This window comes from Engraulis encrasicolus, chromosome 5 (assembly GCF_034702125.1).
Source record: "Engraulis encrasicolus isolate BLACKSEA-1 chromosome 5, IST_EnEncr_1.0, whole genome shotgun sequence".
Taxonomy (NCBI): Eukaryota; Metazoa; Chordata; class Actinopteri; order Clupeiformes; family Engraulidae; genus Engraulis; species Engraulis encrasicolus.
The window spans coordinates 22,423,583-22,451,104 of NC_085861.1; the positions used below are offsets into that span (position 1 = coordinate 22,423,583).

The window sequence follows — 27,522 nt, forward strand, 5'->3', positions numbered from 1 at the left end:
TGGCGGCCAAGTCGCGCTGTGTCGAGCTGTAGGCCTACCAAAACTGGCAGTGGAAAAGAGGCATAAGTGCGCCCTGTCTGAATGCCCATACTTGGGTTCACAGTGTTTGTAAACACGATATTGTGAGGAGGGGCAAGACACTGGCAGCCAACCACGTGAGCTAATTTTTTGACCAACAGTGGTTTCCAACAGGAGGTTGAGTTGTGCGCGCAGTTAGTTTTACGCAGTCAGGAGAAAACAAAGATTTTGAACCCATGTATAGCATAGCACTGGAGTCGAGAGGGCCTCATTTCCTCATGTCACCACCACTTGGTGTCAGGTACCACATCAGCGTGTATCTGTCACCAGCAGGCCCTGTTCAGATATGACCCCTCCTGAAAATTAAATTTCCTGAGGTGACCTGGTGCGTAAGAGGATACGGGGGTGTGTATGTGCACTCGCTGGTGCTTACAGCGGCCACTCGTGTTTCCATCTCTCAAGAAATGTTTAGCGAATTGGATCACGGCGAGGTCAGATGACCTATCCGGGACGTCTGTTTATATGGGTCAAATGACAGTTCCAACAAGGTCATCAGTGGGCCTTGTCACAGCAGCATTGCATTTGCTGGACTGACTCAAACTAAAGCAATTACATCATACCGCCCCCAACGGCTGTTTGAACACACAATTTCAACTTGTCATTTTTGGAGCCGACCACAGTAGGGCATCAGTGGATTTTTCCGCATCTGTGACTACCACTGTTTGACTTGAACATGGTCGCATTGTAATTGCACAAAACAAGCACAAGGGGGCATGCTAATGCAGTTCTAGTCAGAGCCTTAGAGCGCTTTGACTCTTGTACAAGTAGAAATATTGGGCTCGTTTGTAAACATCTGGCCTGGCTGGGTAAGTGAAAGCTTTAAGAGAGCGATGATGCCCTGAGAGCAATGCTGCCAATCATCTGAAAAAGTCCCCAACCAGCCCTCTCCAATATGTATAATGCAATGGGGACACAATTCTGCACCCCCTTCTCCCTGGGCCCAAGACAACTGACTGATTTGTATTATATCCCCCTTTTCACCGAGCCTGGAATACATAGTCTGGATCAGTGACGGTAAGCTTAAACGATTAAGATGTCACACTACAACATACAGTTGAGGACGATATTATTAGCCCCCCTCCTGAAATTAGACATTTCTCTTGATTTCTCAGTAAGAATGACCATTATTAACCGTTTCTGTTATTCTGGAAACAAATACACTGATGGAGATAATGTTCAATGAGTTGAATTTGGATTTTTCTATTGTTACGATGAGTTTAAACAAAAAAGGGTAAAAATGACAAGGACAAAATTATTAGCCCCCTGATCATTAATAGTCAATATGGCGGCATTTATGAACCAAAACTGACAACAGGCTCTGATAAGTTGCTACCTAGGTTGGCACATGACCCACTAGGGATTTTGGCCCATTTCTTCACTGCAAAGTGTTCTTGCTGGTCCAAATCACATGGATGCTGAGCATAGTCATTAACCACAGACTCTCAATGAGATTGAGGATTGGACTATGAGCGGGTGATTCCAATATCGTGGTTTTAGTGTCCTTGAAGAACCTTTGAACTAATCTAAATGTATGCTTTGGGTTACAATGTTGTTGGAAGACCCAGCAATCCAGATTCAGACCCAGACTCCCTGTGTCTGAGGCTGAATAACAGACTAAACTTGATGCCCCACCACTGTGTGTAACTGTAGAAACTGCTTGGCCTCATTAGACCAAAGAAGCATTGGACACCTGCCTAGACTGACCTGGCCTCACCTGGAGTTTTTCCCCCACCAAGAAAGACAGTTGTTAGTGCTTGTCATCATATTGGGCTTTGGGGCCGTCATCACAGAAGAACCCCTTTACTAAAGGCAGTGCATATCAGAGTGTTATTGAGCTTTGCCTGTGAACATTTGAAAGTCAAAAATGAGTTTTGAACATCTCTGCTTTCATCTGATGATATTCAATTGCACCTGCTTTGATGCATGAATTCTGCTTCTGTCAGGTGAAGAAAGGGATAGGCCTTGAATCGTTATAAGATGGTTTCCACAATTAAACATGGTGGTGGATACATCATTCTGTGGCAGCCTCAGCCACAGGAAACCTTGTTTGGGTGTACGGCACCATAAAAACTGAAAATTGTGATAGAATGTGGAAAGTGACCTTGCAAAAATATGCTCATAGAGGGAGCTAAGATCTTCACTGGATCTTTCAATAAGATAATAACCCAAAACTTGCATCCAAAATAGTTCAAATGTTCCTCAAGGATACTAAAACCATGGTCATGGAGTGGTTCAGACCTCAATCCTTTAGATAGTATTTGAAGAGTGCTGAAAATGAATGTCCATCCTCAACATCGATGCCATTTGGACCAGCTTAACTATTTGCGACGAAAAAAATGGGCCAAAATCCCTGGTAGGACATGTGCCAACATAGTTAACAACTAATCAAAGTGCCTGGTGTCAATTTTTGTTCATAAATGGCACTGTATTGACTATTAATGATAAGGGGGGTAATAATTTTGTCCTTGCCATTTTTACACTTTTTTGTTTAAACTCATTGTGAAAATGGAAAAGTCCAAATTTAACTTATTGGATACTATCTCCATGGTGTATTTATTTCCAGAATAACACACATTTATTAATAATGATCATTCTCAATGATCAATGAAGAGATATGTCTAATTTCAGGAGGGGGGCTAGTAATATCGTCCTCAACTGTACCAATGAGACATCAAAAGCCTGTCCAGAACTCGCCACACTTCTATTCCACATTGCATCAAGATAGCAGCCAGATGAAGCCCACTCTGTTCCTTGACATGACGTCATAAGACACGGCCACCACAGACACGGTTTATTTGAGCTCTGCAGCCAGAATATGAGCTTCTCATTGATTCAGTCTGCCAGAGGAGCTCACTCGGTGTACAGACTACAGTCATGTGTTCAGAGAGTAGGCCAGAGCAAGTCTCTAGGGCTTTTCATGGACGTTTCATCGCATATTATGTCCATAGGATACCAATGCTTTGATCTCCCCATCACTGCATGTTCAAAGGCCTGGCTGGTAGGATATCAACGTGCATATCCCTCACAACCTATCCACTGCCTTTCCATGGACAACGGCATTCCTTAAGGAGAATACCTAATGTGTGTGTGCTGTACACGTGTGAAGACGCCAGTTAAATATTGCATCTCTGAAATGAGCCTAATTGGTAAAATGAAATATTTGACCAAAAGCAATTATGTTGATGTAGATAAATTCTGTTCATTAGGTGTTTTTTTTTTGTGCAGAAATCACAAACAATACAGAAGACTTCTCATTGGCAACATGACAAGCAAGCAGGTAAACAAATTAATAAAATAAACATTCTTTCCAAGATTATGACAATTTATTTAGGCTTTATTGTCATTTATACATCACTGTTACATTGTATTCCGGTGAAGTAGTAGTAGTAGTAGTAGTAGTAGTAGTAGTAGAAGTAGTAGTAATAGTAGGACTTCTTTTTTTGATTCATGTTAAACTTGGTCACTCCACAAGAACACAAATACTGATGTGGAAGACCAGAGAGGGCTAGAAAGCTGCTGAAAGAGATAGAACAGGTTATGTACATCCCTGTGTAGTCAGCCTGCCAGGGAGGCCTGTGAACTTGCCCTCAACTAGACCGACCACTCAATCTTACTCCGCTATGCCTTTAGAGAGAGCAAAAATATCAACCAGGCCCAACCACTTACACGGCTATGCCCTAGAGAGCAGGAGTATCAAACCAGGCCCAACCATTTACACCGCTATACCCCAAAGGGCCTGAGTGTGACCTTCAAAATGACCTCGAGCATCAGCTCTCTTCTCGGGTCAGCCCTCGTGAGGCTTCACCTTCCACCACCACCCCCTCTCTAGTCATATATTAGTAGCCTGCTTTCCATTCACAACGGCCAATTATGTTTCAGAATCTTGGGTAAGAAAAAAAAGAAACTAAAAAAAAGAAGAAACAAAAAAATAGATATTTACTGTACAGCTACTGCTAACAGAGAGCCTAAGAACCTGGCCTTATAACTAGATTAAAGTGCTAGAAGCAACCCACCAATCCACACGTCATATATATTTGTTTATATATATATATATTTATATTTATATACTATATCGGAACAAATCTACTATTTTAACATTAATGTACAGGGTAATATACAATATATTTGTAACAGCTGAAATATCAGCACAGAAAAGATCACTGTCACACATAACAGCAACATATATAATTGTATATATTTATATATAATCATATGTATATATAAATATATAATTTCATAATATATTCATGAAAGAAAAACAAAAAAACACGCCTCTTCACGGCTTTTCAAAATGATACCCAAGAAAAGCAGTTGTTATCAGGACGTTGAAAGCTTTACAAGTTCTCTCCGAAAGAACGACAATAGAACAGGCGTTTGACCCAAGTGCCCCTTGCCTGCGTTATTTGAGGTCACGGGACAGTAATTTTGCATATTCCACAAAATCTATTGCAACACATTACTGTCTACGAAACAGCGCGCTTGAGCCCCTTGCACAAGAGGCCGGCGTCGACTCACATGTACATCCACTTAACGGAACGTTACAACGATGGGTAAATCTGCTCAAGAGCTAGGTTATGTGCTTTAGACACTGTGTGCTATGATGGTAAGACAACAGAAAGACTACAATTTCACGACACTTTTTTTTAAGTATTATTACCTTCATCACCACCATCATCATCATGGTCATTCTTCATCGCTTTCTTATGGCGCCTTCAGACAAAACGGGAGCATAGAAACACTTTTTTTTTTCTCTACAACAGACTTCCACAACTATACTTCACGGTGTCCTTGCCGTTCAATATTTGCAATTCTTCCTGTGATGGGTCCTTTTCGCTCAATAAAGCAAAGGGAATGTGTGGTTTTTTTGTTTTTGTTTCTTTGTGTTCTTCTCCTCCTCTGGCACACAAAATACATAAGTGAAGTCCCGAGGTATACATCCTCAAACTCCAGGAGGGAGGACACAACCAGCTACTTCTTCTTCTTGGCTTCCGACCCTCCACAGCAGGTGCCAACCTGACAACTTGCTGTCTGTCACCGAAAGGAGGATGCATGCCCCCATCATCTATTGCGATACAATGTCTCAGGTATGTCACAGCAGCAACCCCCACCCCACCCTGCCTAACAAACCACCCTCCCACCCCAAATAGTGAGCTGCAAGATGGCTGCCAAAAAGGCTGAGCTGAAGGCCGCACCCCCCCTCCCCACCTCCCCCCCACCCTAAAAGAACTCCTACATCGGCTCATGATGTCTCCCTGAAGCTGTGCACATGGCTCCAATGAAATGCTCACACACACTACGACAGAAGAACAACGAAAACAAAAAACCTCTTACATCAACTGCACGAAGAAAAGCCCTGTGTTGCGCTGTGTGATGAAGTAGTAGTAGGAGTAGTAGTAGAAATGCGCGACAATAAAAGCATGTTGATGGTTGGTTATGCTTTCCGTCGAGACAGCAGGCTTTCTCCAGGGCGTTGGACACAGAGGGGGACGTGCAGTGCAGTGCAGTGCAGTGCAGTTTAGGTTGCTGCCGTTTGGCTTGGAGAGTTGCTGGAGAAGTGTCGCCTCTGGCGAACGTCTCGCCCCTCCCTCCCTTTAACTACCCACCCCCACCCCTAATTTTGCACCACGCCGCCAAAAAAAAAAAATGTTCACTCAAAAGCCCAGATCTCGATGTCCTGCACCACAAAGTCCTCCTTCTTGGAGAGCATGGGGTTGCCGAAGGTCTTGCACGAGTGGCTTCGGCCGTGGTAAAGGTCTCCGTCCAGCCACAAGCCAAACTCCCCACTGCAGAAACACAAGAAGAGAGTCAAACATTAGGCACAAACACAGTGGAATAACACGGGGAAATAATACACTGTGCTGCGGTAAACAGTGCCATACCAAGACCAATGTGGAAAAACAAAGAACAAAAACACAAAAACAAACATGGCTCAAATGAACAAAGATTAACAATACGGTACCTCAGAATTAAAGACCACCAATGGTGTGATTGTTAAATTCACTTGTGAAGTGTTTTGAGTTGTGCAAAAAAAAGGTAATTATTTGGGGGGGAAAAAATCTAAATTGAGGCCCCTGTGGACCAGAAGTAGAAGGGCGTGACTTCAGCACCCCCAAAGCGCCATCAAAGAGGTTGGATATATGATAAGAGGAATCGAAACACGCCCACTGAATGCAAAAGCGTGTGCTCAAAATTTGAGTCTCCTAAGGGGGCGTTGTCCCTCCTTCTTCTTCTCTTTTCGTGGTGTGTGCACAAGCCGCTACCGCCATCTACAGCGCTAAGGGGACTCTCTCCCTCAAGACTCCGAAGGTCTCCTAATCGAAGGTCTCCTAAAGGGGCGTTCACCCGACGTAAAGTGGATACCGGAAAATAACCCGCCTGCTTTATCTCACTCTCATATAGGATTCTCTGGTGCCATCTTCATGGCTTAGCTTAGCCTAGGTTTTTTACTTCATTGCGTGTGAATGGTTTTCGCATGTCTGCACACAGTGCCTAGTGAGCAGGGAATGTGCACAGTCCTAGACATACAGATGACTCACTGGATTCAGAGCTCTCCTCCCTTGTGCAACGAGTCTGCTTGCTTACCTTCCACCACCAAATGCAAGGGAGTCCATATCTCCTTTGATGAAGAAGAGGTTGTCTCCTGTCCACTTGTACGCCTGGGAGAGAGAGGGAGAGAGCGAGCGAGAGAGAGAGAGAGAGAGAGAGCGAGCGAGCGAGCGAGCGAGAGAGAGAGAGAGAGAGAGAGGCAGAGACAGAGACAGAGAGAAAGAGAGAGAGAGAGAGAGCGTCATGATGGTATTGTGGTCTACTACACTAACACAGTGGTTGTTCATAGTTAATTTCTAAACATAGGGCATGATTTGCCTTGCTGTTACTCAGCTGTGTAATTAATTAACACTATTGAAAGGATTGTGTGCTTACTCTAGCTGATTTGAAGTTGATCACACAACCTGTCCTATCCTCTCACTGCTATTTGACCAGTTGTTTTTAAGAATATATTCAGTACAATACCGCCCCCCCCCCAGAATTCATGCTGCCCATTCACAAATTTGACCTTCTTCACAAATACTTACTACCACCATCAAATTTTAAGTCTCTATTGTCTCCAAGATCAAATTTGGCAGTAGACCACACAGTTTCAATAAGAAGCATTGTTGCAATACCCACTCTGGCCACCATCCTACACAGTGCACCTTTGAAGATTTCACACTTGACTGCCGTATACTTCGGGGTGGAAACATCATACGGCACTATTACAGTTGTAATGCATATTGTCCACACAACTGGGTCGTGTACTGACACACAGCTCTCCCCAAAAATAGTGCATGACCCAGCTCGCACAGATTAAAATAGATCATCGTGTTTATCCTAGAAATTCCTGTCGGTCATTACCTCGAACTCTGGGTAGAACGTGAAGAGGAAAGTTTCCCCGGTTCCGTAGAAGCCTTCGCTGACCTTGAAAGGCTCTGACGCCAGCGCCCCGAACACCTGCAACATCCAACAAAAGTTCACACGGTCACTCTACTTAAAAAGTAAACAATGCATAACGCAATGCAAATAATGCTACACCCCAGGGTGTCCTTGACAGTCGTGATCTTTGTAGAACGAGTAGAGTAACTTATTAATCACGAAGGAAACAGAGGTTTCAGACAGCATACATAAATTCACAAATACAAAAACTATAATATAGATTGCAATGCCATATTAAACCTGTAGCACACATAGACATACAGTACACAAAAGGCTTGCTGAAGGGGGAGGTGGGACTGTAACACATTCTCATATTAAATTACACTTGACTACAAATGAGCAAAGCGATGATACTGATGAAGCCTCTCTTGCTAGAGGCCTTTTGGGAGGGTTGTTTATGTCGAGCCTTTTAACGGCCCCTGGCAAATAGAAAAGCACCCTGTGTAGCAATAAAGATCCACTTTTACACTAACTGCAGAACTACTCAAATTAGCCACAACACACTGGCGTACAGTTTAGCAGACACATCCCATAAGAACATTCTCTTTGCACAGCTCTTTTAGTGAAAGGTCTGTTGAGGGAGGACAGACAAAAAGGGTTTCCTTTTTATTTCCTTTCCATGACTGACATCATTCATTCCTTCACACATTCATGGCTTCACTCATCCATGCATCCATCCATTCATGTCCTCAATCATTCATTCATTCATTCATTCATTCATTCATTCATTCATTCATTCATTCATTCATTCAAGTCACATGAGGTAACTTGTGATGAAACGTGATGCACCCACAACAGTAAACACTAACAGGGCTTTGGCGCTGCTGCTGCATTAAGCTGGGCTGAGGTAAGGCAACCGCTGCAATATGAAACTGCCAGTGGTGAGTGAATGTGAGCCTGCGCCTGTGAGTGACTGTGACCAGAGCAGCCCCGAGCTGCCCAACCCAGGGCAGGTGACGATGAGCTCACCGTGGCCATCGCTGTCCTAGATGACCAGCAGTATGTAGCAGTATATACAAAACAACATAAATAACATTATATTATACCTTATTTACTGTGTTTACATACAGTATAGGCCAAAAGTTTGGACACACCTTCTCATTCCATGCCTTCTCTTTATTTTCCTGGCTATATACAATGCATTGTTTATTCCATTGATGTACTCCCTTTGGACAACTTTCTTTATCCTTAAACTAGGGATGTAAATAAAATCAAAATGTATCGATGTATCGGAACTATCGGCCGACGATTTAATCGAATCGCATCGTATCATGGGGCATTCTTAAGAATCGAAAAGAATCGAATCGCTGGCCCCTGTGCAATGCCCTAGCTCGATAACACAATAGTAGTGGAAAAGTAATTGGAAAAAATCGAATTGAACCGAATCGTATCGTGGGGAATTCTTAAGTATCGAAAAAAATCGAATCCCTGATTTAAAAAATCGATACCGTATCGTAATGAAGGCTGTGATCTACACCCCTACTGAAAACAGCTCAGATACGTTTGTAAAATAGCCAGAATTCTCCTTTAAACTCGGCCTCAAAAGGAGGGTGATGGGTTGGGTTGGGGTGGGGTGGGAGGGTGGTGAGCTGACCTGTCCGTCGCTGTCCTTGATGACGAGCAGCACAGGCGTGTCCTGGCCCTGCATGACCCGGTACAGGGTCTTGATGCTCATGCCATGCTTACTGGTGCTGTAGGCCAGCGTCCACGGGTAGCCGATGGTCCTGGGAGGCAGGTGCTTGGCAATCTATATAGCAAGGATGTGAGATGGGTGGGGAAGGGGGATAGGCAGGCAGAAAGTGGAGAGGAAGAAATTAAAACGGAAGAAAATACGCCATATCAGTTTTGGGTCATTGAATCTTTTCATGGCAGAAGTTCGGCGGTGCAACCACAGCTTATGCCACCAAGTCTTTAATGCATACAGAAGTGGCATAAAGTATTGTTTTTGCTGGACTAAGTACAAAAACATTCACTCAATTAGGGCTGCACGATTATGGAAAAATCATAATCACGATTATTAATCACGATTATTGATTTTTTGCAGATTTTTTTGAAAATTATAACAAGATGAAATATAACCAAGAATGAATTATATACGGGTCGAGCAAAATAAACTGAATTGTAATAATTATGTAAAGGCAATAGCATGAAACTTAGGTGGACAGATTTCTGTCCAGAAACACCAGCCGTATGTTCTGGCTTCAAGGACGCTCTCAAAAGGTAGGTCACTATAGCCACGATTAAATCACGATTGAAATCATGACTTCGATTTCACGATTTTACCACGTTTTTCGATTAATTGTGCAGCCCTACACTCAATGTTAATGAAACATGTTGAACAAATTAATTAACGTAACAGCTTCACAATAGTGACATTAGCTGTGGTTGCGCCACCCTAATGTCTGCTTCTAAAAATGTTGTCATTGTCAGTGTATGGGTTTGCCTGGATCTTACTACTAGCACTCATCTACGAGTTGGATGTGTGTGTAATAGTTAGAGACACGTGAAAAAGACTAACAGAACCATGTGTGTTTGTGTATAATTAGCCTGCTACACAGAACTGGTTCTGAAAAAAAGAAGAAGAAACATCTGGTTGTAGCTCCTGAGGCTGGGCAGTTTGTGGGAGTAAAGACAGGTGTTCAACTCTCTGTGCAGCAACAACTTGTTTTAGAATCAGATTCTCAGAGAAATTCCAGTTCACATTCAAAACATGTACTCCCTTAAAGCCTTCAAGATTAGGATGCTTTTGTGACACTGATCTTCAGAGTTGTGGATCACACATCAAGGCATGAAAAAGAAAATCTTCAAGTCTTGACACAGACAAGAAGACACACGAACCAGCTTGATTTAGGTTCCTATACACTGTCTGGCAAACCCCAAATGATCTCGTAAAGAATGAAGCACATGGGCAAGGAACTACTCTTACATTATACAGATTTCTGTAGACTATTGAGGTGAAGAAAAACGCGTTGAACCTTTCTGATGTTATATACAGCACAGTGTTTGGTCCGGAGCACTCATACAAACACAAAGTCAACGAGACCGACACACCTGACTCCTAAACCTGTATCCAATTCCTTTGCATTCCATTTTCTTTTCTTCTAATCTATTCTAAATCAAAAGGAAATATGACCCAGGCCAAAGCAGCAGCTCTCGTTCACAATGGTGCTGATCAATATAGGTCTCTGCTACACTCCTCTATCCAGAGCTCATGCCTTCCACCCCCCCACCCCCAGGTCCCATGTGGTCAGGGATGGCTGTGGGTGCACCGTACTATTGAGCCTGGCTGCTTTTTCGATCTGGTCAGCCTCAACGAGGTCACTGGGTTCTTAATAACACTACAAAAGTTTTAAAAAGTCTGTTTTGTATAATAATTTGGAATAATACATTTGATTTTTGTCTTTGCAAAGACATTCAATTTGTAACGGTTGAGGTGATGAATTTGTAATGGTTGACTTAAAAAATAAACGTAAAAAGACATTAATACTGACTATTTCCGAAAATAAGTGAGAAATGCAATGTCCTTAGTAATTTGGAGCACAGTGCTAATGAGCCAGGCTGCTGCACTGGGCTACACTAGCCTTGGCAATGGCTACCTTTTCGATCTGGTCAGCCTCCAGCAGGTCGCTGGGCTCGCTCAGGTTGGGCTTGAAGGTCTCTGGCTCCAGGGTGGCAGTGATGGAGCCTCCATGGTTCGAGTTCACCTCCTCCTTGGTGGTTATCTAGGGGACAAACATCAGACGTCAACACAACACCACCACCACCACAAAAAGGCTAAAAAATAGCGAAACTATTGTTTCTTTACTGGACTTTTTTTTTGCTCAACATAGTTACCAGCTACTGAAAGAGATGCACTACTGATGTACTACTAATGACTTGGCCACTTGAAAACGGTGGGGAAAAAAACAGATAATACATGGTACAAGGCACTACTACTACAGGGACCAACTTATGCAGAGTGAAAAGAAGTATACCTTCTGTATCATTCTGTCCGAGCAAGTGGCCCTGTCATCGTTACCACCAGGACTTGAGTACGCATATTGAGTGTATGCATTTGTTTATTCAAAACAAGAGTGAAACCACCCACCAGTGCCGGCAACAAAGCAAATGCTGGCATTGCACATGGGGAAATGCAAACAAACAAGATGCAAAAAACCTCCCATGTTCAGACTACTTACAATGGAGGAGAATATCACAGACTATTCTTCTGCAGTCAGAGAGGTTACACACTTCAATCGAAGGCTTATGTTTGCTTAGCATATTAAAGGCACCTCAAGAGACTTAGCTTGTAGAATGGGATACTCTGAATGTTAGCTGAAGAAAATGCATGGCAAAACACAAAAGGTTAAGTAGCACCCGGGCCAACGTCTAGGACTGTGGGTCTGGGAGATTTAGCGACAGGGAAGAGGTGCTTTTGGCTTTTTCAGGCCACGTGAGGACTGCGGTGTGGGGGGCGGGTTCAGGTTACCCGCCGGCCCTTTGCTTGTATTACCGCCATTGTCTCCAGCAGACAATTCGGCCACTCACCAATGCATTCCTAACTTCCGCACCTGTTGTATACCTCAGCTCCGCAAACACAAACCCTAGCAAACAAAACCTCCCTCCCACCCCCCTGTCAGCAGTCCCTCCACGTGGCAGATAACACGTGGTAAGCAGAGGACATGAAGCTCTAAGGTGGATGAAAAACATGAACAGAAATAAAATGAAATAAAATAAATGAATAATAATAATAATAAAAACAAAACTGCCTGCCTAGTACTCCAGACAGGGCCATCCAGAAAATTCCTCATTTGAATTCTGAAACCGTCTGACGGGGGCCAGCCATGTGTGCTATGGCAGGCCAGCTGGTGAGAGGATATTGGACTTTGGGGGGGGAGGACTCGACATAGGAGACGATCCCATTCCTAAGAATTTATTATAAATAACAACAATAAATGAGGATTTTTTTGGGGTAGAAACGGTTTGACGACACGTTTCTTCTAAGCGCTTAAAAATGGTTGTTCTAAGGGTCAACTAGAACAACTAGCAAAGGAAGGACCCAGGCTATGGGTACAGTATGGGGGAAAGGTACGGCGCTCTACTCTACGAGGCCGGCGTGAGGTGGGGTTGGGTGGGGTAGCGGGCTTAAGAGGGCATATATCGGCTAGTGAGTCTTATGAGGGGAGCGATCGCAAATGGCACTGAGCACCTGGAGACGTTTGCATAGGGCGCGCAGATCTTCACTGTTTAGGGCGTCGATTCGCCGGTGGTACTCAGTCAGCGACACTACCTGGTGTAGGAGACAGGGGAAGAGGTAGGTGATGACCGTGTGCCAGATGGAGGAGGAACAAGAGGAAGAGTGGAGAGGATGGACAAAGCAAAGAAGACAAGATTGCGGAAAAAGACGAGCGCGCTTGAGGAGAGAAAGAAGGCATAAGAAAAGAAGACGAAAGAAAAGAAGACAAAACAAAAAGAGAAAAAAATTGATTCTGGACTGGCTCTCTGCTAGCCTGGTTCACACCAGACGGTGTATGTGTAGCTTCGGCGCCCCCTGGCGGAGCAGAGCTACACACACTACCGTCTGGTACACAGCCATAGATCACGCTCCGTCTCCAACCAGAAAATAGGCTGAGAATTTATTGCTTCAAAATCAACGGTAACTCACATTGAGGAGTCACAAGACAGATTAGAGACTATATTGACTCTTAAAAGATTAACAGGAAGGTTTTTTGAAGGAATTTGTTGGTGAGGAGGCCGTGCAGAAGCAATAAATTCTCAGCCTATTTTCTGGTTGGAGACGGAGCGTGCTCTATGGCTGTGTACCAGACGGTAGTGTGTGTAGCTCTGCGCCGCCAGGGGGCACAGAAGCTACACATACACCGTCTGGTGTGAACCAGGCTAGCTCTCTGCATCCTTATGGGACAGAAATGCTCTCACCCCTTAAATGATCAGGTTTGGACAGTCTGACAGGACAGAATTAACTACACGTTTGGGCCTGCGAGCAAGGCAGCTGAAGGGTGTGTTTTGCATGGTTGTGCAAGCAACAGTCAAACTTCTTCTGGTGCATTTCACTCCAAGACCAGTTCTCTGGTTTGTCCAACGCGAACAACAGATGATTATACAACCCCTTTGCTGCCAGGTAGCACTGTCAGGTCATACTACAGTGGTCTGCACATCTCTAAACAATTTAACAGTGGAAAACCAAAAGAAAGCATCTCAAAAAATCATCCAGCAACTCTTAATTTGTTTTACTTATAACACCTATGCTTGAGTACAGCAGTGTCTACAAAAGGCGATTCCATCAGAAATGAAACGAATCCAGTGAATTACAACTTTTGATTTTACAACTTAGATTTGTTATTTAGACTACTAATGGGATTAAATAAACAGGACTGGAAATGTCCCTAACCAAGCCACTTGAATTCATGAATTAAAATGACCTTCAAACTGCCAGCATCAAACAAATCCCTTAGTCCTTTAATGGTACTTATACATCCATTAATATTTAGGCAGCACAACACAGGTCTGCACTTTCTTCCAGTCACTCTTTGAATTCTTGATCTTTGATCTAGCTACCTGCCGTGATTTAAAGAAAATTGAGAAATATGTGTGTATGAATTGTGCTGTACACATAGTTATTAATCTGTGTATTTACAGTTCAATTTCACTTTTCCCTAAGTCTGTAGGCTACTGCATTACGCATAACATGCTTGTTACTGGCCACATGCTTACTGTACCCGAACTGCATATGCAGTTATTATCCATTTTAGGCAGCATCATTCCACAGCAGCACTGAGATTTATGAGAGCACTGGACAAGTTTCAGAGGAGTCGTTGCAACTGCAATTAGCACACTCAAGGAGCTGTATGAAAGGCAGCAAGCATACGGTAAAGTCCATTATGAGGACAACTTCGATTGCTATTTAAAATATGATGAGAGCAATACAATGAAGGATGTGCACTGCCTGCACCAGAAATCATCATCTACCACAAGTCACATGAGGACTTCACCACCAAAACAGCAGCAGCACAAACAACAGTGTTAAGCCTGTAACAACCGTGACTAGTTTCGAGGTGTAAGTAAGACTTTGGAGCTAACAACTTGCCACTTTACAGTTGTCAATAATGCACAAGAAAAAGGTAATCAGGAGCCCGTCATGAAAAATGCATTTGGCCTCAGCTTTTTCGCTTCAAGGGAAACTACAGGTCAAGACGTCTGGTCTGGGACACACCGTGGCCAACAATGTTACCTGTCACCAAAACAAAGCAGGTGCACGTGAGCTCACTTCTAAGCTACCAGGGAAATTCTTGGACAGCTGTAATTCGGAAACCCTCATGCTGACGCAGTAACATTAATGAGATGCATTTAACAAAGCCAATCAACCGATATTATAAGACACTCCAAGGCTGTAGAACCGCGTGAACACCCATTGACTGGAGCCAAAAACTCTGTGGTTATGATGTCAATCTTAGTCTCGTGTGAGCTGGCATCACAATAACTGAAAACTGAAGCGTGCTTTTTTTTGTAGCGGCCATTCGATCATGTTATCTATTTGTGCACAGAGTAAAACCTGTCATCACAGGTGTTACAATAACCATCGCCTTCATAGTAGACATGATGGCTCATCATAATAACCTTCGCCGACGACCCTCAAATGGTTAAGCTAGCCCCTGGCCTTCGGAACACAGACTGGGCAAGGTCAGTGAATATGGGTTACAGACGTGAGAACTGATCCATGCAAGGTCCACCTTTAGATATACACAAAACAGCTAATCAGATAGCCAATTAGCCAAAGTCCAAAGCAATTTATGTTTATCTATAGCCTAGTGCACTTTATACGTAAACAACTGAAATCAAAGTAATGTGCGCATATCAGACAATGGAACCGTACACTACATTAGCCACATGAATTTGTTCTGACTCTGATTTACACACAAGTGACCAAACAGCTTTTCGGCTAGCCCACGCAACTGGGTGGCCACCCGGTGGATGGCAAAAGTCAGCTAAGAATGCTAACCACAGCCGACTGGCTAATAAATAATACAAGCACGAGTGCTAGATACTGGCAATTGATTTTCAGCAAGCGAACGTACATATTTGTACTTAGGAGTCAGTTGAGGTGGTGGTTCCTTCACCCTCCTGGAGAACATGTCTTTTCGGGGTGAGGCTGGTATGAGTTTCACATTCCAGTTTCTTGAAATACTCCCACTTCGACGACCGTCCGCGCAGTCAGCCAGCCAAGCAAACAAAGTACAAATGTGTTTTCAGGGGGTCTTCAGAGAAACTGGCTGACAGCAAAGCCAGCCAATCGAGCGTTGGGGCATGGATAGGGAGCATTTCAATTGGTCTACATCTGTGCTCCGTCTATGCCACACTGTATCGCTGCTTAAAGAAACAGAACTAAACCGCAGCATATCTGAGCTGACCGTCCCGCAAACTTTCATCCTTCACCGACCAAATTAACTACACAAGTCATGCAAATGCGCTGTCCACACGCTGCCAAGCGCTCCAGGAGTGCGCTGCCAGTGCCGCCTGCGCGTGGATTACAAACGCTGTCTCTGGCACGTTATCTAGCATCGCCGTGTTTATGCCCCTAATGACTCAGTCTCTTAATGACCCTTATCACCTCCACACACAACCATAACATCAAGCCAATGAAACACTACTGTAGAACTAGTGGTTAACTTAACAGACAGAAATGTGAAAACAGTAGTCTACTGCATATAGCCGATGGAAACTGAAAATAAAAGAATATGCACACCAAGCTCCCGTTTCTCTAAAATACATCTAGTTGCACAGCTGGGCATGAAATAAACCCACAGCAGGCTGCGCCTAATATTACTTTTTGAAAGATGCCTATGTCCTATACCCTCATACATCCCACCTCCAGCACCCCGTAGCACTTTAGATAGGCCTGCAGGTGATGACACCACCATCAAACATCACAATGTTGATATGGGCAGCACCCGACACATGAATAGGCCTATCTAAACTTGCCACAGACAGTATAGCCACACAACACTTAGGCCTAATTGTTTTTTCATTTGCTTCCCATTTGTGTTGTCCATTTCAACAAACATCTGAACACCCACCAATCATTAACACCAAGACACGCCAATCAAATAATGCCATCTATGTAATGGACATTAATAGATATAGCACTATCTGTTGGCGTCACATACAAACGCACAAAAGTGGCGGTCTTCACAAAGTACACATATACAGTATATATTAACAAAATAAAAATATAAAGTGTGTCATGCATGCAGATACTGCATACATGAAGTTGCTTCCTTTGACACAAAAGGCCCACCATTGCACACTCATGCAAAACACAGTAGCGGCAAGCTCACTGTTAAAGGAACACACCAGAACAGAGACCAGAATTAAACAGAGCAGAGAGCAAATCATCTATTCTGTCCTTTCTTGTTGTGAGCCACCAGTACAGACGAGCTTTGAGACACATGACACACGAGAAAATGAGAAAGAGAAAGATGAAGTAAATGAAGTGAAGTTTAAACAGAACAGCATCAGACACCTGGATAAAGAACAAAAAACACACACATACACGATAAAACACCAAACAGCAACAATCCAATAAATCCAGTGCACATACAGAAAATCAAATTACATATACATACTTAACAAAATGTGTGCAAAAAACACCACCAAACCGAGACAATACGTATCAAAGTGCTAATGATGAACACAAACGTTAATTCGCACAACACTAAAAAACATCTCTACCGTAAAACACAAAGCTGTAGATACTTCACAAGCAGTGCAAAAACAAACAAAATTAACAAGGTTGTCTGTTCCAGCATCTATTCCATAAAGAAGCCGCAATAGTAACTTACCATGGTATATTAACTTCAAGAAAGTAGTAAACAAAACCACCTAATATCAGAGCCCTCTGATTTCTGCGATTGGATATTAAAGCCACACGACACCTCTTCTGTCAGTGCATATTAGTCTATTAGTAGGTTTACTACTTACGCCAAGTTAACTTCCTTCTGGTTAGAAACTGAACCACCTTATTGGAACATTCCCATAAAATATACTTATACTAGTATGCCCAAGCCTTGGAGAGTGAGAAGGCCCCCTGTTGTACCTCCCACTCCTTGGTGTCGTCAGAGTTGTCGCTGGTTGAGGCCTGCTGCTCCTGCTGCTGCTGCTGCTGCTCCTCTGTGGCACCCTCCGCATCCTCCAGCTTCTTGACCACCATGAAGCCCGGCTCATGGCTTAGACCCCCCAGACCGTCCCCATACATGTCTGGGCTCCACTGGATGAAGAACACATACAGGTGCTCCGTCCTGGAAGAAGAAGAAGAAGAAGAAGGGGGGCACAAAATGCAATTAATAAGTGTCATAAACTGTGATTGATTAGGGACTCGAACCTGGAACCATCTGATCACAAGACCTACTCCCTAACCTTTTAGGCCACAGTGGACCACTGTGGATCCATCTGCTACAGGTTGAGCATCAGTGGAGTGGTGAGGAATGGCTCCATTCCATGAAGAACACTGAGCACGTTGGAAGGAGACTATGCAAAGAGAGAAAGACTGTTTTCCCATCTGAATTATTAAATCTTAATACATGGACCTCAACCCCCCCCTCCATTCCTCCTTCAGCAGACTTTTTGTACAGGCCAATACATTTCACTATATTCTTCATGGATGTGACTCTATGAATGTGACCAATAAAATATCCTTTTATCCTTGGTGTAAAATGCTCTACCATGAAAGGTTTAGGGGACCGAATGATGCGTTAGATGAATTTATAAGGGTAGACATGGGCTGCATACAGCTAAATCCTGCAAACTTTTAAATGTGCTGGCCAAATATGTCAAAGCAGAAAGCAGATTGGGCTATGCACACACTGAAGTTATTTACACAGCCATGTTTTAGCACACCAAAGGAAGACCGTGCCGAAATGTGTGTAAAAATAACTTGAGTATGCAAACTGCTTTCCTTGCTATATCATTCATGGCAGAGATAAAAAAAATTGAATGGAGCCAATTTTTACAATACAGTGTGGCATGTAGTAAGTTTAAGTCCTGAGATCTTTCTCATACCAAAGCTGATTTAACACAATGAGAAAACTGTATAAAATAACAGTTCATAGCAGGTCAGAAAATAGTTTTTAGTAGGCTCATGTTCATTTTCAATATATTGCTGTACTACATTCAAATATTAAAACAGGCAGTGGTTCTATTAATGGCAAAACATTTTATGCAAGCAACGGAGGAATTGAGTATAAGACATGTGCAAAATCTGTGCTCTGGTTAATGGCAATGTTTATCAGGTCAGAGCAACTTATGAGAGAGAGATGATGATGAGGTGCGTGTGTGTGTATGTGTGTGTGTGTGTGTGTAAGCATGTATGCGTGCCCGCGAGAGGATGTGTGTATGTGCAAAGTATCGTGTGTGTATGAAAGTGTTTGTGTGTGTGCATTTCAGCTAACTCTGTTCATGCATCTTGTGTGACAGCAGGCACCTTGGCCGGGTCACCATGTGAATCCCTGGAACAGAGCCGGCTGACTGACTGGATGGTGGAGGAGGAGGAGGAGAGGTCTGACAGGCGGAGTGAGAGGCCTGGGCACATCTCTCCTCTCATCTCACCCTGGCCCGTAAGGACTACAACATCCAGCCTTGCCCAGTGCCATTGTCATGATACTTTTTACGCCGATCTTCCGGGTCGCCACTCAACTAGGTCATGCGGCAGTGGCAGCAGCGTTCTGCCAGTTTCTCGTCAGGAAAAAAAAAATGAGCGGAGGGGCGAGAGTAGGGAACGTCGCTCCGTATGTTACACTGGGAACAATGTGCATTGATGTGAAGCACGTGTGTGTGTGTGTGTGTGTGTGTGTGTGTGTGTGTGTGTGTGTGTGTGTGTGTGTGTGTGTGTGTGTGTGTGTGTGTGTGTGTGTGTGTGTGTGTGTGTGTGTGTGTGTGTGCAGCGGCTCACAGATACATGTATCCATTCCGCATGCATGCACACAGATAATGGTGCGGACACTTAAGTATTGCCGTACACACAAATAAACACGGCTTGGTGACTGTCCGTCGTCTGTCTTTCCACAAAGATCCTATGGAAAATGTGCACGTTCAATATGCAGTGGAATGACTTGTTCATCTTTATCCAATCCTATTGTCAATTAGAAAAAGGCTTGTAGCTTGAAATTGCTGCCTTGCAGAGACATCAAGCTTAAAAAACGTGTTTCGTTCGCGGACCCTTCTTGGTCTCTCTGAGCTATAATAAATAAAGTGAGAAGCAAGAGAGTCTCGGGCTGTCGAGAAAAACTATGAATGCCCTTTTCAGTAAAGAGAAGGGGGGTGGGGGTGGGGGGGGAAAGACCCATATTCTTTCCTTTCCTGACAGGGAACAAAGGCAGCGTTGTCTGGGGAGCCGAGGACTGATAACAGGGCTGTGACAGATTCCATCTATTTCTGCCCCCGAAAAACACGCTACTGACCAGCCATCCCACAGACACCAAAATTGAATTAATCTATTTGCTCATTGAGGATTCATTTGCTAAGAAAACAAATTTCATGGGGTCTTGTAGAGAGACAGTGATGGCCTGCACTGATGCTCTGCCGTGGATGTAGAGTGGCAGTTGTAGAGGGTGGTTGGGGGGAGGAGTGGGAGGGGGAGTTGGGGTACTTAGAGATAGTAAACAAGACAAAATGGCTGATGTGGCAGAATCTCTTCCCTCATCAGACAGTGTGCCGAAGAGACACAAGCCCTAATGGCCTATTCCAGTGTGACACCAATATAGGATTTCTTTAACCAGGCAGGCTGAGATCCATTACCGTAAGCATTCCAAGCAGTTCTGCGATGCACTCGCGGAGCAAGAATGCGATAATAAGGGGGAATGTTAACGCCGAAGACATAGTAAGAGCAGATAGCATAAGAGCCTACATTCATAGATAGCATTTTCGTGCAATTATCAGTTTACGTACACTGATATCAAACAGGGCATTTAAATTAAATCACAAAAATCCGATTGTGCATTAGCTCACTGCGGGGTTTGCTTAAACGGCTGACTCAGACAAAGAGGGCTGCTTTAGCAGTTCAACTTGTCAGTGGCTTCACTTGAAGGTGGTAATGAGATGTTCAGGGAAAGCCTGAGATCGTTAGGAAAGGTGGGTGAAGAAAGGTGCAGTCATGTTAATTGGGGAATCCAGTACTGCATGTCTAACTTTTAAAAAGGTGGGCTTTTGAACATTCTATGTGTTCTATAACAATGCATGATTCTAAAATTCCAAATGGTATTTTATGGCACTCAGAATTCTATAGAACTTTCAGTGTCCGAACATTCCAGTCACACTGGTGTGACAGCAAACCTTTGGCAAATGAAACGAAATTAATGCTGCCCATCTTTTGTTGTGTGTGCTTTTAGTGGATGTGAAGGCTATTTTAATGGACAAAATTATGGGACTGTTTATAATTATTCATTATCATTATTTTTTTTTAACACAAAATGTATCATGATAATTCCTGCTAGTGCTTACTGTCCAGACCAATGGGAAAGGTTTGCTCGTGTTGACCCCCCTATCATGCGTTCCTCTGAGTTTGTATTTCCTGTTGCCACCAACTACACACTTTTATAACCTGGGTGAAAGAGAACGTCTTTTTTCTCACCTCTCCTGGGGGACGGCAAACCAGTACTCGTGCTTGCGGTCGCGCTGGGCGTACTGCTGCATGGAGGCGCTGGCGTTGGACAGAAACGTCTTCTTCATGGGTTTGCCCACCCGAAGGCACAGGAACTTGTGAGACCTGGACCTCTTGCGCTCCCTAAACACCGGCGGGCCTGAGGGAACACAGACAGGAAATGGAGTCAAAAGTGTTAATAACCTGCCCTTGCAACAGTTTCAGTTCATACAGGGTCTCTTTCTCAATGCCCAGTGTTCTAGCCTTTGCTAGGACGTAAAACGCCCAGTGATTGGATACTCTTTGGCGAACTCCGTGGAGTATCCAATCACCAGGCGTTTCACTTCCTAGCAAGGCTTGAACACTTGGCATTGAGATGGCCCCAGGGTCTCGATCAGCATGGCAGAGGATGGATATCAGGTGTGAGGGGTGAAAGATTGGATATGATTCGGCCCCATTGCCGTGGTTTGGTCTTAACTTACAGTATGTAATTCATATATTTCCGAACTAAAACCAGCTAAACTTCAGAAAGAAAAAAAACTGCCACAATTTTCATCCAATCAGCAGTGAATGAGCAGGTAGATCAGCGACTCACTTTAGCCTCCTATACTGGAAGGAAACTGTGGCCTTGGCAGGGTTTTAATTTCAGAACAGGATCCTCTGTCAACATCTTTCCCTGCCCCCTACCCCACTGACTGATCGACTACGTTATGCTGCCTCCGATTAAGTCTCGTCAAGTGAGATCAGCCTGAGTTTTACAGTGTAGGGAAAAATAACTGTTCAGAGGCCTACAGGATAGGATAAGGGATAAGATCGAGTATACGTAGACGGAGAGGGTGAAAAGCAGAGCCTAGAATATCTTTGGTACACACAAAAAAGCTGATCAGTTCCAAACCACTGATCTGAGCAGGCGTATTCTGAGGTGTTTACAGTATTTACAGTAGGCATTATCGCTTCTTAGGTCTTCTGTAGCATTAATCTCTATAAGCCTCCCTTTCCAGCAAAAACAAAACGAACAAGACAGGGACAAAAAAACAAAACCTTGAAAATCCGCTTAAAAACATTCAAGACCAGAGCCAATCTTTTAAGGCAGACGATCAACAACGTCCACGCAAGATCTTATTTCATGCCAACTTTATTAATAGCCAATTAAGAAGGTCAGCCCAGCTGGGCTCCTCCACGGGGTGCGCGGCCTACCCCTCGCAAAAGGAAAACAACAACGGATTGCATTCTCCAGAGGCCAACAAATGTTAATCACCTTAGACAACAGATTCGCCACGGGTTGTCCTTTTGGAGTCCATTAACACGGCAGTGCATAATTGACTTGTTTTTTTTGTTTTTTGTTTTTTTTTACACATTGCTTGTAGTGGTGGTGGCTATGGTCAGGGCCACTTAACAGTTTTGGCCGGGCCCGGCACAAAGTTACCTGAAAGCCCCCACACCAACTCAACACATAAAACGTAATGAGGACTCAATTTTGGGTCCCCTCTTTTCCTGGGCTCAGGTAACCTGGCCCTAAACTGTTCCCCCTTCTTTGCTGGCTATGATAGTAGTGGCGGTTTACATGGAGTGAGGCGCCTTTTGAAGGAGGGCAGTAACTCACTCCGTCACTCACTTCACCGACCCACTGTGGGAGTGGCGGGTGTTTGGAAGTAATTCAGTTCGCAGTTCTTGGAATTGTACTGAGGGTGTGTGTGCGCGCGCGCGCGTGTGTGTGTGTGTGTGTGAGCGCACTGTACCATACAGTATGTGTATGTGTATTTGTGTGCGTGCGTGAGAGAGAGAGAGAGAGAGAGAGAGAGAGAGAGAGAGAGAGAGAGAGAGAGAGAGAGAGAGAGAGAGAGAGAGAGAGAGAGAGAAAGCCAGATGATGATGGAGGAGGGAGAAGAGGGAGAAGAAAGGAGGAGGTGGTTTTATGAAAATGCACCTTGGCTGTTATCATCTCGGGAGATACACACACACACAAAGAGAGAGAGAGAGAGAGAGAGAGAGAGAGAGAGAGAGAGAGAGAGAGAGAGAGAGAGAGATAGAGAAAGTCTGACAATGCATTTGTGTGTGCGACTATGCATACGTCCATGCTGGCGAGAAAGACCTAGACTGCATAACTAGGTTGTGTGGGCAGGTGGGCTACGTGTGGGCCCACACATAAAAGCAAGCAAGGATGAAAAGGATCGAACAGCCCTTACATATGGTTGCTGCCCATATGTTCACAGTCTGCTGGCAAAGGTCCTTTCCTTCAAAGCGCTCCACAGTTCCAGCATTGAATGTATTCATATGCGATATAAAGAGCTACAGTCTGTGCCATGTGAGGTAAGGAAACTACATCTGTGGCGAATAAACAACCTACACACTGCATACATATCAGCAAAGAGTCTCACTATGGAAATGTGGTGCCCCCACTGTGGTGCTATCTATCAGACATGCAAGCGCACACCTGCTCAGGATTGTACTAAACACCACACGGTAAGTCTTTGATATGTGGCTCTAATCACTGTCTTGTCTCTGTCACTATTCTTTGTTTGTGTGCGCCTGTGTGTGTGTGTGTGTGTGTGTCTCAGTGTGTGTGTGTGTCTCAGTGTGTGTGTGTGAGCGTGCCTCAGTGTGTGTGTGAATGTGTGTGTGCGTGCCTCAGTGCATGTGTGTGTGCATGTGCATGTGTGCGCGGGTACTTGCACTTGTGTTTGTGTTTGGGGAGAAAATGGGGTTGTGGTGGAGGTGTTTGTAATTCTGTGGCACCGTGTTATGCCTTTGATGGGTTCTAGCTTATCAGCGAACCGAGAAGGGCGCATGCCACACGTTTGGGGGGCTGGTGGCAGATCAAAGTAGGGAGCCGCCAAAAGTCCCTGAAAGCCTTGTGTGTGCGTGTATCTCCCGAGATGATAACAGCCAAGGTGCATTTTCATAAAACCACCTCCTCCTTTCTTCTCCCTCTTCCATCATCATCTGGCTTTCTCTCTCTCTCTCTCTCTCTCTCTCTCTCTCTCTCTCTCTCTCTCTCTCTCTCTCTCTCGCCTCCTGATCTCCCTCACTCATTTCACATGCTCCCTCCCTCTGTGGCTCTCTCCTTCTCTGTTTCTCCATCTTCCCTCTGTTTTTTCTCTCTTCCTCCACCTCCCTCTCTCTGTAATCATCCAAGGCCTTGACAGAGAGAGAGAGAGAGAAAGAGTGTGAGAGAGAGAGAGAGAGAGAGAGAGAGAGAGAGAGGAAGGGAGAAGAAGAAGAAGAGGAAGAAGAAGGAGAAGAAGAAGAAGAAGAAGAAGAAGAAGAAGAAGAAGAAGAGGAAGAAGAAGAAGAAGAAGAAGAAGAAGAAGAAGAAGAAGAAGAAGAAGAAGAAGAAGAAGAAGAAGAAGAAGAAGAAGAAGAAGAAGAAGAAGAAGAAGAAGAAGAAGAAAAGACACAACAACATAAAAACGGCACACTTATCAGTTACCTGCGGCAGGGCATACCAGACCTCACAGCCTTTGCCATGGGGAGCGCTTGCTCTGTGTTTGATAGCTGCGACTTCACAGCCTTGGTGTCTCTATGTAGGGGGTGTCCTTTGTGGCAATCATCAAACATGGCAGTCTTTTAAGGCTTCAGGTGCTGCACACCACAGGAAGATGAATCTATTTGGAGACTTCCCAATGCTACCACTACACTACATCTATGTGTATGCCTTGACAGCCTGGCTACATGGGCAAGGATGAATGAAGGGGTTGGGAACTCTGGTAACAGTAGCAGTCACTGATTTTGCGCCATGTTTCCTTGACTGCAACATGACTGCTTCTTACAAGGTCCGGTCCGGGCAACCTCCATTAAGCCACACTCATGAGCACCTTGGATGGCTTATGGAAGTAGCGGCATGGTATGCACATGGAAGGGTACAAAAGAACTGGCTCCCATTGTACAGCAGCTTCTACCATCCACAGATCATGTGTTTTTTTAGCATTATAAAGGTCAGAATTGGTTGGAACCCACAGCAGATTTATGTATGTTTTTATACGTTTTTCAGAATCCTTACTTGATTGTGAAGGTCAAGCTGTGCCTTAGCTTCTGTCATTTAATATGCAACATATATCAAGTACACTAAACACAGAGAGTAACAACCATGGTCGAGATAGCCTTGCTTGAAAGGTAAGAGCTGGCGGTTTGGCTGCCGACTAGTGGAGCACGGCTGAAGTGCAATTGAGCCAGACACCTAACCCCCACTACACTGCTCCCCCTGGGTGTTGCCGGGTCAATGGGTCCCTCACCTCCCCTGGGGTGTTCACTGTGTGCTCCATAATTCACTAATTCAGGAAATGTAGACAAAAGGCAGGGGAGAACAAACAAAGTTCAACAACATACATAAACTACACCAAACTAAAAAAGAGATTTGAAAATAATGAATGAAAAACTGATAGATACTGAAAGATTATTGTTTACTGTTGCCATTGCAAAGAGGGCAAAAGATGCTCTTTCAGACAGCCCACTGCTCTGGGTGAATGGGAGTTTCACCTCTCTCTCGGTGCCAACATGTGTTGCATAATTCACTAATTCCTGGATTCAGACAAACCCAGAGAACATAAAACAGGTTAATATAACAGAGGAAACAAAACCAAAAGGAACACAAACAGGAAAACAAGATTTGAACTTGAATGAATGCAAATCAGATACTCTAATACCCACTCTGTTGTTGAACGCTGCTTTTGCAAAGAGGGTAAAAAGATGTTCTCACCTTCTGCTTTGGCTGCTGACTCCTCCTTCTGTGTCTGCTGCTGCACGGTATCCCTTTCCTCCTTGGCTTGTTGCATAGTGTGACTCTTCCACATCTTCCTCAGCTCCTCCACGTCCGACTCTGAATCCCTGGTCCTGACGCTGCCCGGCCTGCTGGAGCCTCCAGGGCCCTCGCCGCCGGTTGGCCCCGTGGCGGAGCTCTGCGAAGCCGGCCTTGATGATGGGCCACCTCCTCCCTGCTCAGCTTGGTCCTTGCCGTTAGTCGGAGTGCCAGGCTGCTGGTCTTCGCTGGTCTGCTCCGAGCCCAGGGAGGAGCGAGGCTGGGCAGTCAGGCTGTCCGTGTCGCTCTGCTCCCCGCCGCTGGGCCTCTCCTCCTGGCCGCTTGTGGAGGCGCGGGTGCTGCCTGTTCCTTTCCCATCACCGCCACCGTCTGTGGCCGTGACCCCTGTGGCTGTCGCCGCCGCCGTCACCCCTGCCTGGGCGGCTGCCACGGTCTGCACGGACTCGCAGGAGGCGCCAGAGGACTTGTCGTCCAGCCGCAGCTCCTCGCTGGACTGCAGCTCCTCGCGGATGGGCGACAGCTCTGACTCGGTGAAGACGTCCTCGGAGAAGGAGCCCTCGGTGCTGCGCGGGGCTGTGCTGGCGCTGTCGTAGCCTCCCTCACGCAGACGCAGCTCCGGAGGGTGGTGCACCGCCAGCCACTGGGCCTCCACCTCCCTGGTGATGGAGCAGAGAGAGAGAGAGAGAGATAGATGAATGGAGAGGGAGAGAGGAAGGGAGAGAGAGAGAGAGAGAGAGAGAGAGAGAGACAGAGAGAGAGAGAGAGAGAGAGAGAGAGAGAGAGAGAGAGAGGTCACACAGGTTCAATTCACAGAGATATCAACTTTGTGGACATGAGCTTGTGCACTGTGGTGTGTCTACTACCATCATATTATAAAGTCATATATTATAAATACAAAAGACATTGAATATTCTCCATACTTTGAGATGTGAAGCTTGATCAATTAGAAAAGGAGAAAAAATATTTGCACACCGCATAAGCTCCCTTGTCGTGATTTTGATGTGAAAAATGGCACAACGTTTCGACCAGCAAGGTCTTCGTCAGGTGTCAGGACCTTTTCTCCTTATACGTTTTTTTGATATTCTGCACCCGTAGCAAGTTGTTACTTTGGGATGTGCGCGCACCTTACACTTTTTGATCGAAGCTTGATCAATTAAAAATGGAAAAAAAACCCTGATCTGTTTAACAATGATCAATAACAGCCAACTTATGACTAGGCCTACTTATGACTTATGACGGACACTATGAATTCCCAAGTCAAACTAATTCAAAAGTGTAATGACTGAAAACCAATTGCTTTTCACTGGAACCACATCACAAATGTCCAAGACATCAGATAGGGCCACTCCACTGAAAATTTGATAGGAAGACAGAAAATAGATGGCAGATTATCACTTTAAATTGATTTGGTCAAATATTTTCACAGGTCCATAGTATTTAACCCATTTTAGCCTAAGCCCTTTTTTGGGAAAGGGTGCCCTCTGCCTATTAAAGCCTAAATATCTCAGCCTCCGAAGCACATAAAAACATGAATTAAGTTGCATTTGAAAGCTAGGACCCACATTATTAATAGAAAAAACTCAAATCTCAA

General features: G+C 44.6%; 1 protein-coding gene across 2 annotated transcripts in view; it reads right to left on the minus strand.

Moving 5' to 3' along the window:
- Positions 1 to 3,391: 3,391 nt before the first annotated feature.
- Positions 3,392 to 27,522, minus strand: part of oxr1a (oxidation resistance 1a) — an 85,572-nt gene continuing 61,441 nt past the window's right edge. The window contains exons 7-15 of one of the 2 annotated variants that reach the window (XM_063198950.1): positions 25,872 to 26,587; positions 21,167 to 21,335; positions 17,639 to 17,840; positions 12,737 to 12,817; positions 11,145 to 11,270; positions 9,143 to 9,295; positions 7,471 to 7,566; positions 6,661 to 6,734; positions 3,392 to 5,861 (exon numbers count right to left, since the gene is read on the minus strand). In XM_063198950.1, the coding sequence (XP_063055020.1) occupies positions 5,726 to 5,861; positions 6,661 to 6,734; positions 7,471 to 7,566; positions 9,143 to 9,295; positions 11,145 to 11,270; positions 12,737 to 12,817; positions 17,639 to 17,840; positions 21,167 to 21,335; positions 25,872 to 26,587 (1,753 nt within the window). In that variant the 3' untranslated portion in view covers positions 3,392 to 5,725. The remainder of the gene's footprint in view (positions 5,862 to 6,660; positions 6,735 to 7,470; positions 7,567 to 9,142; positions 9,296 to 11,144; positions 11,271 to 12,736; positions 12,818 to 17,638; positions 17,841 to 21,166; positions 21,336 to 25,871; positions 26,588 to 27,522) is intronic. The other variant, XM_063198951.1, reaches the window with a different exon arrangement.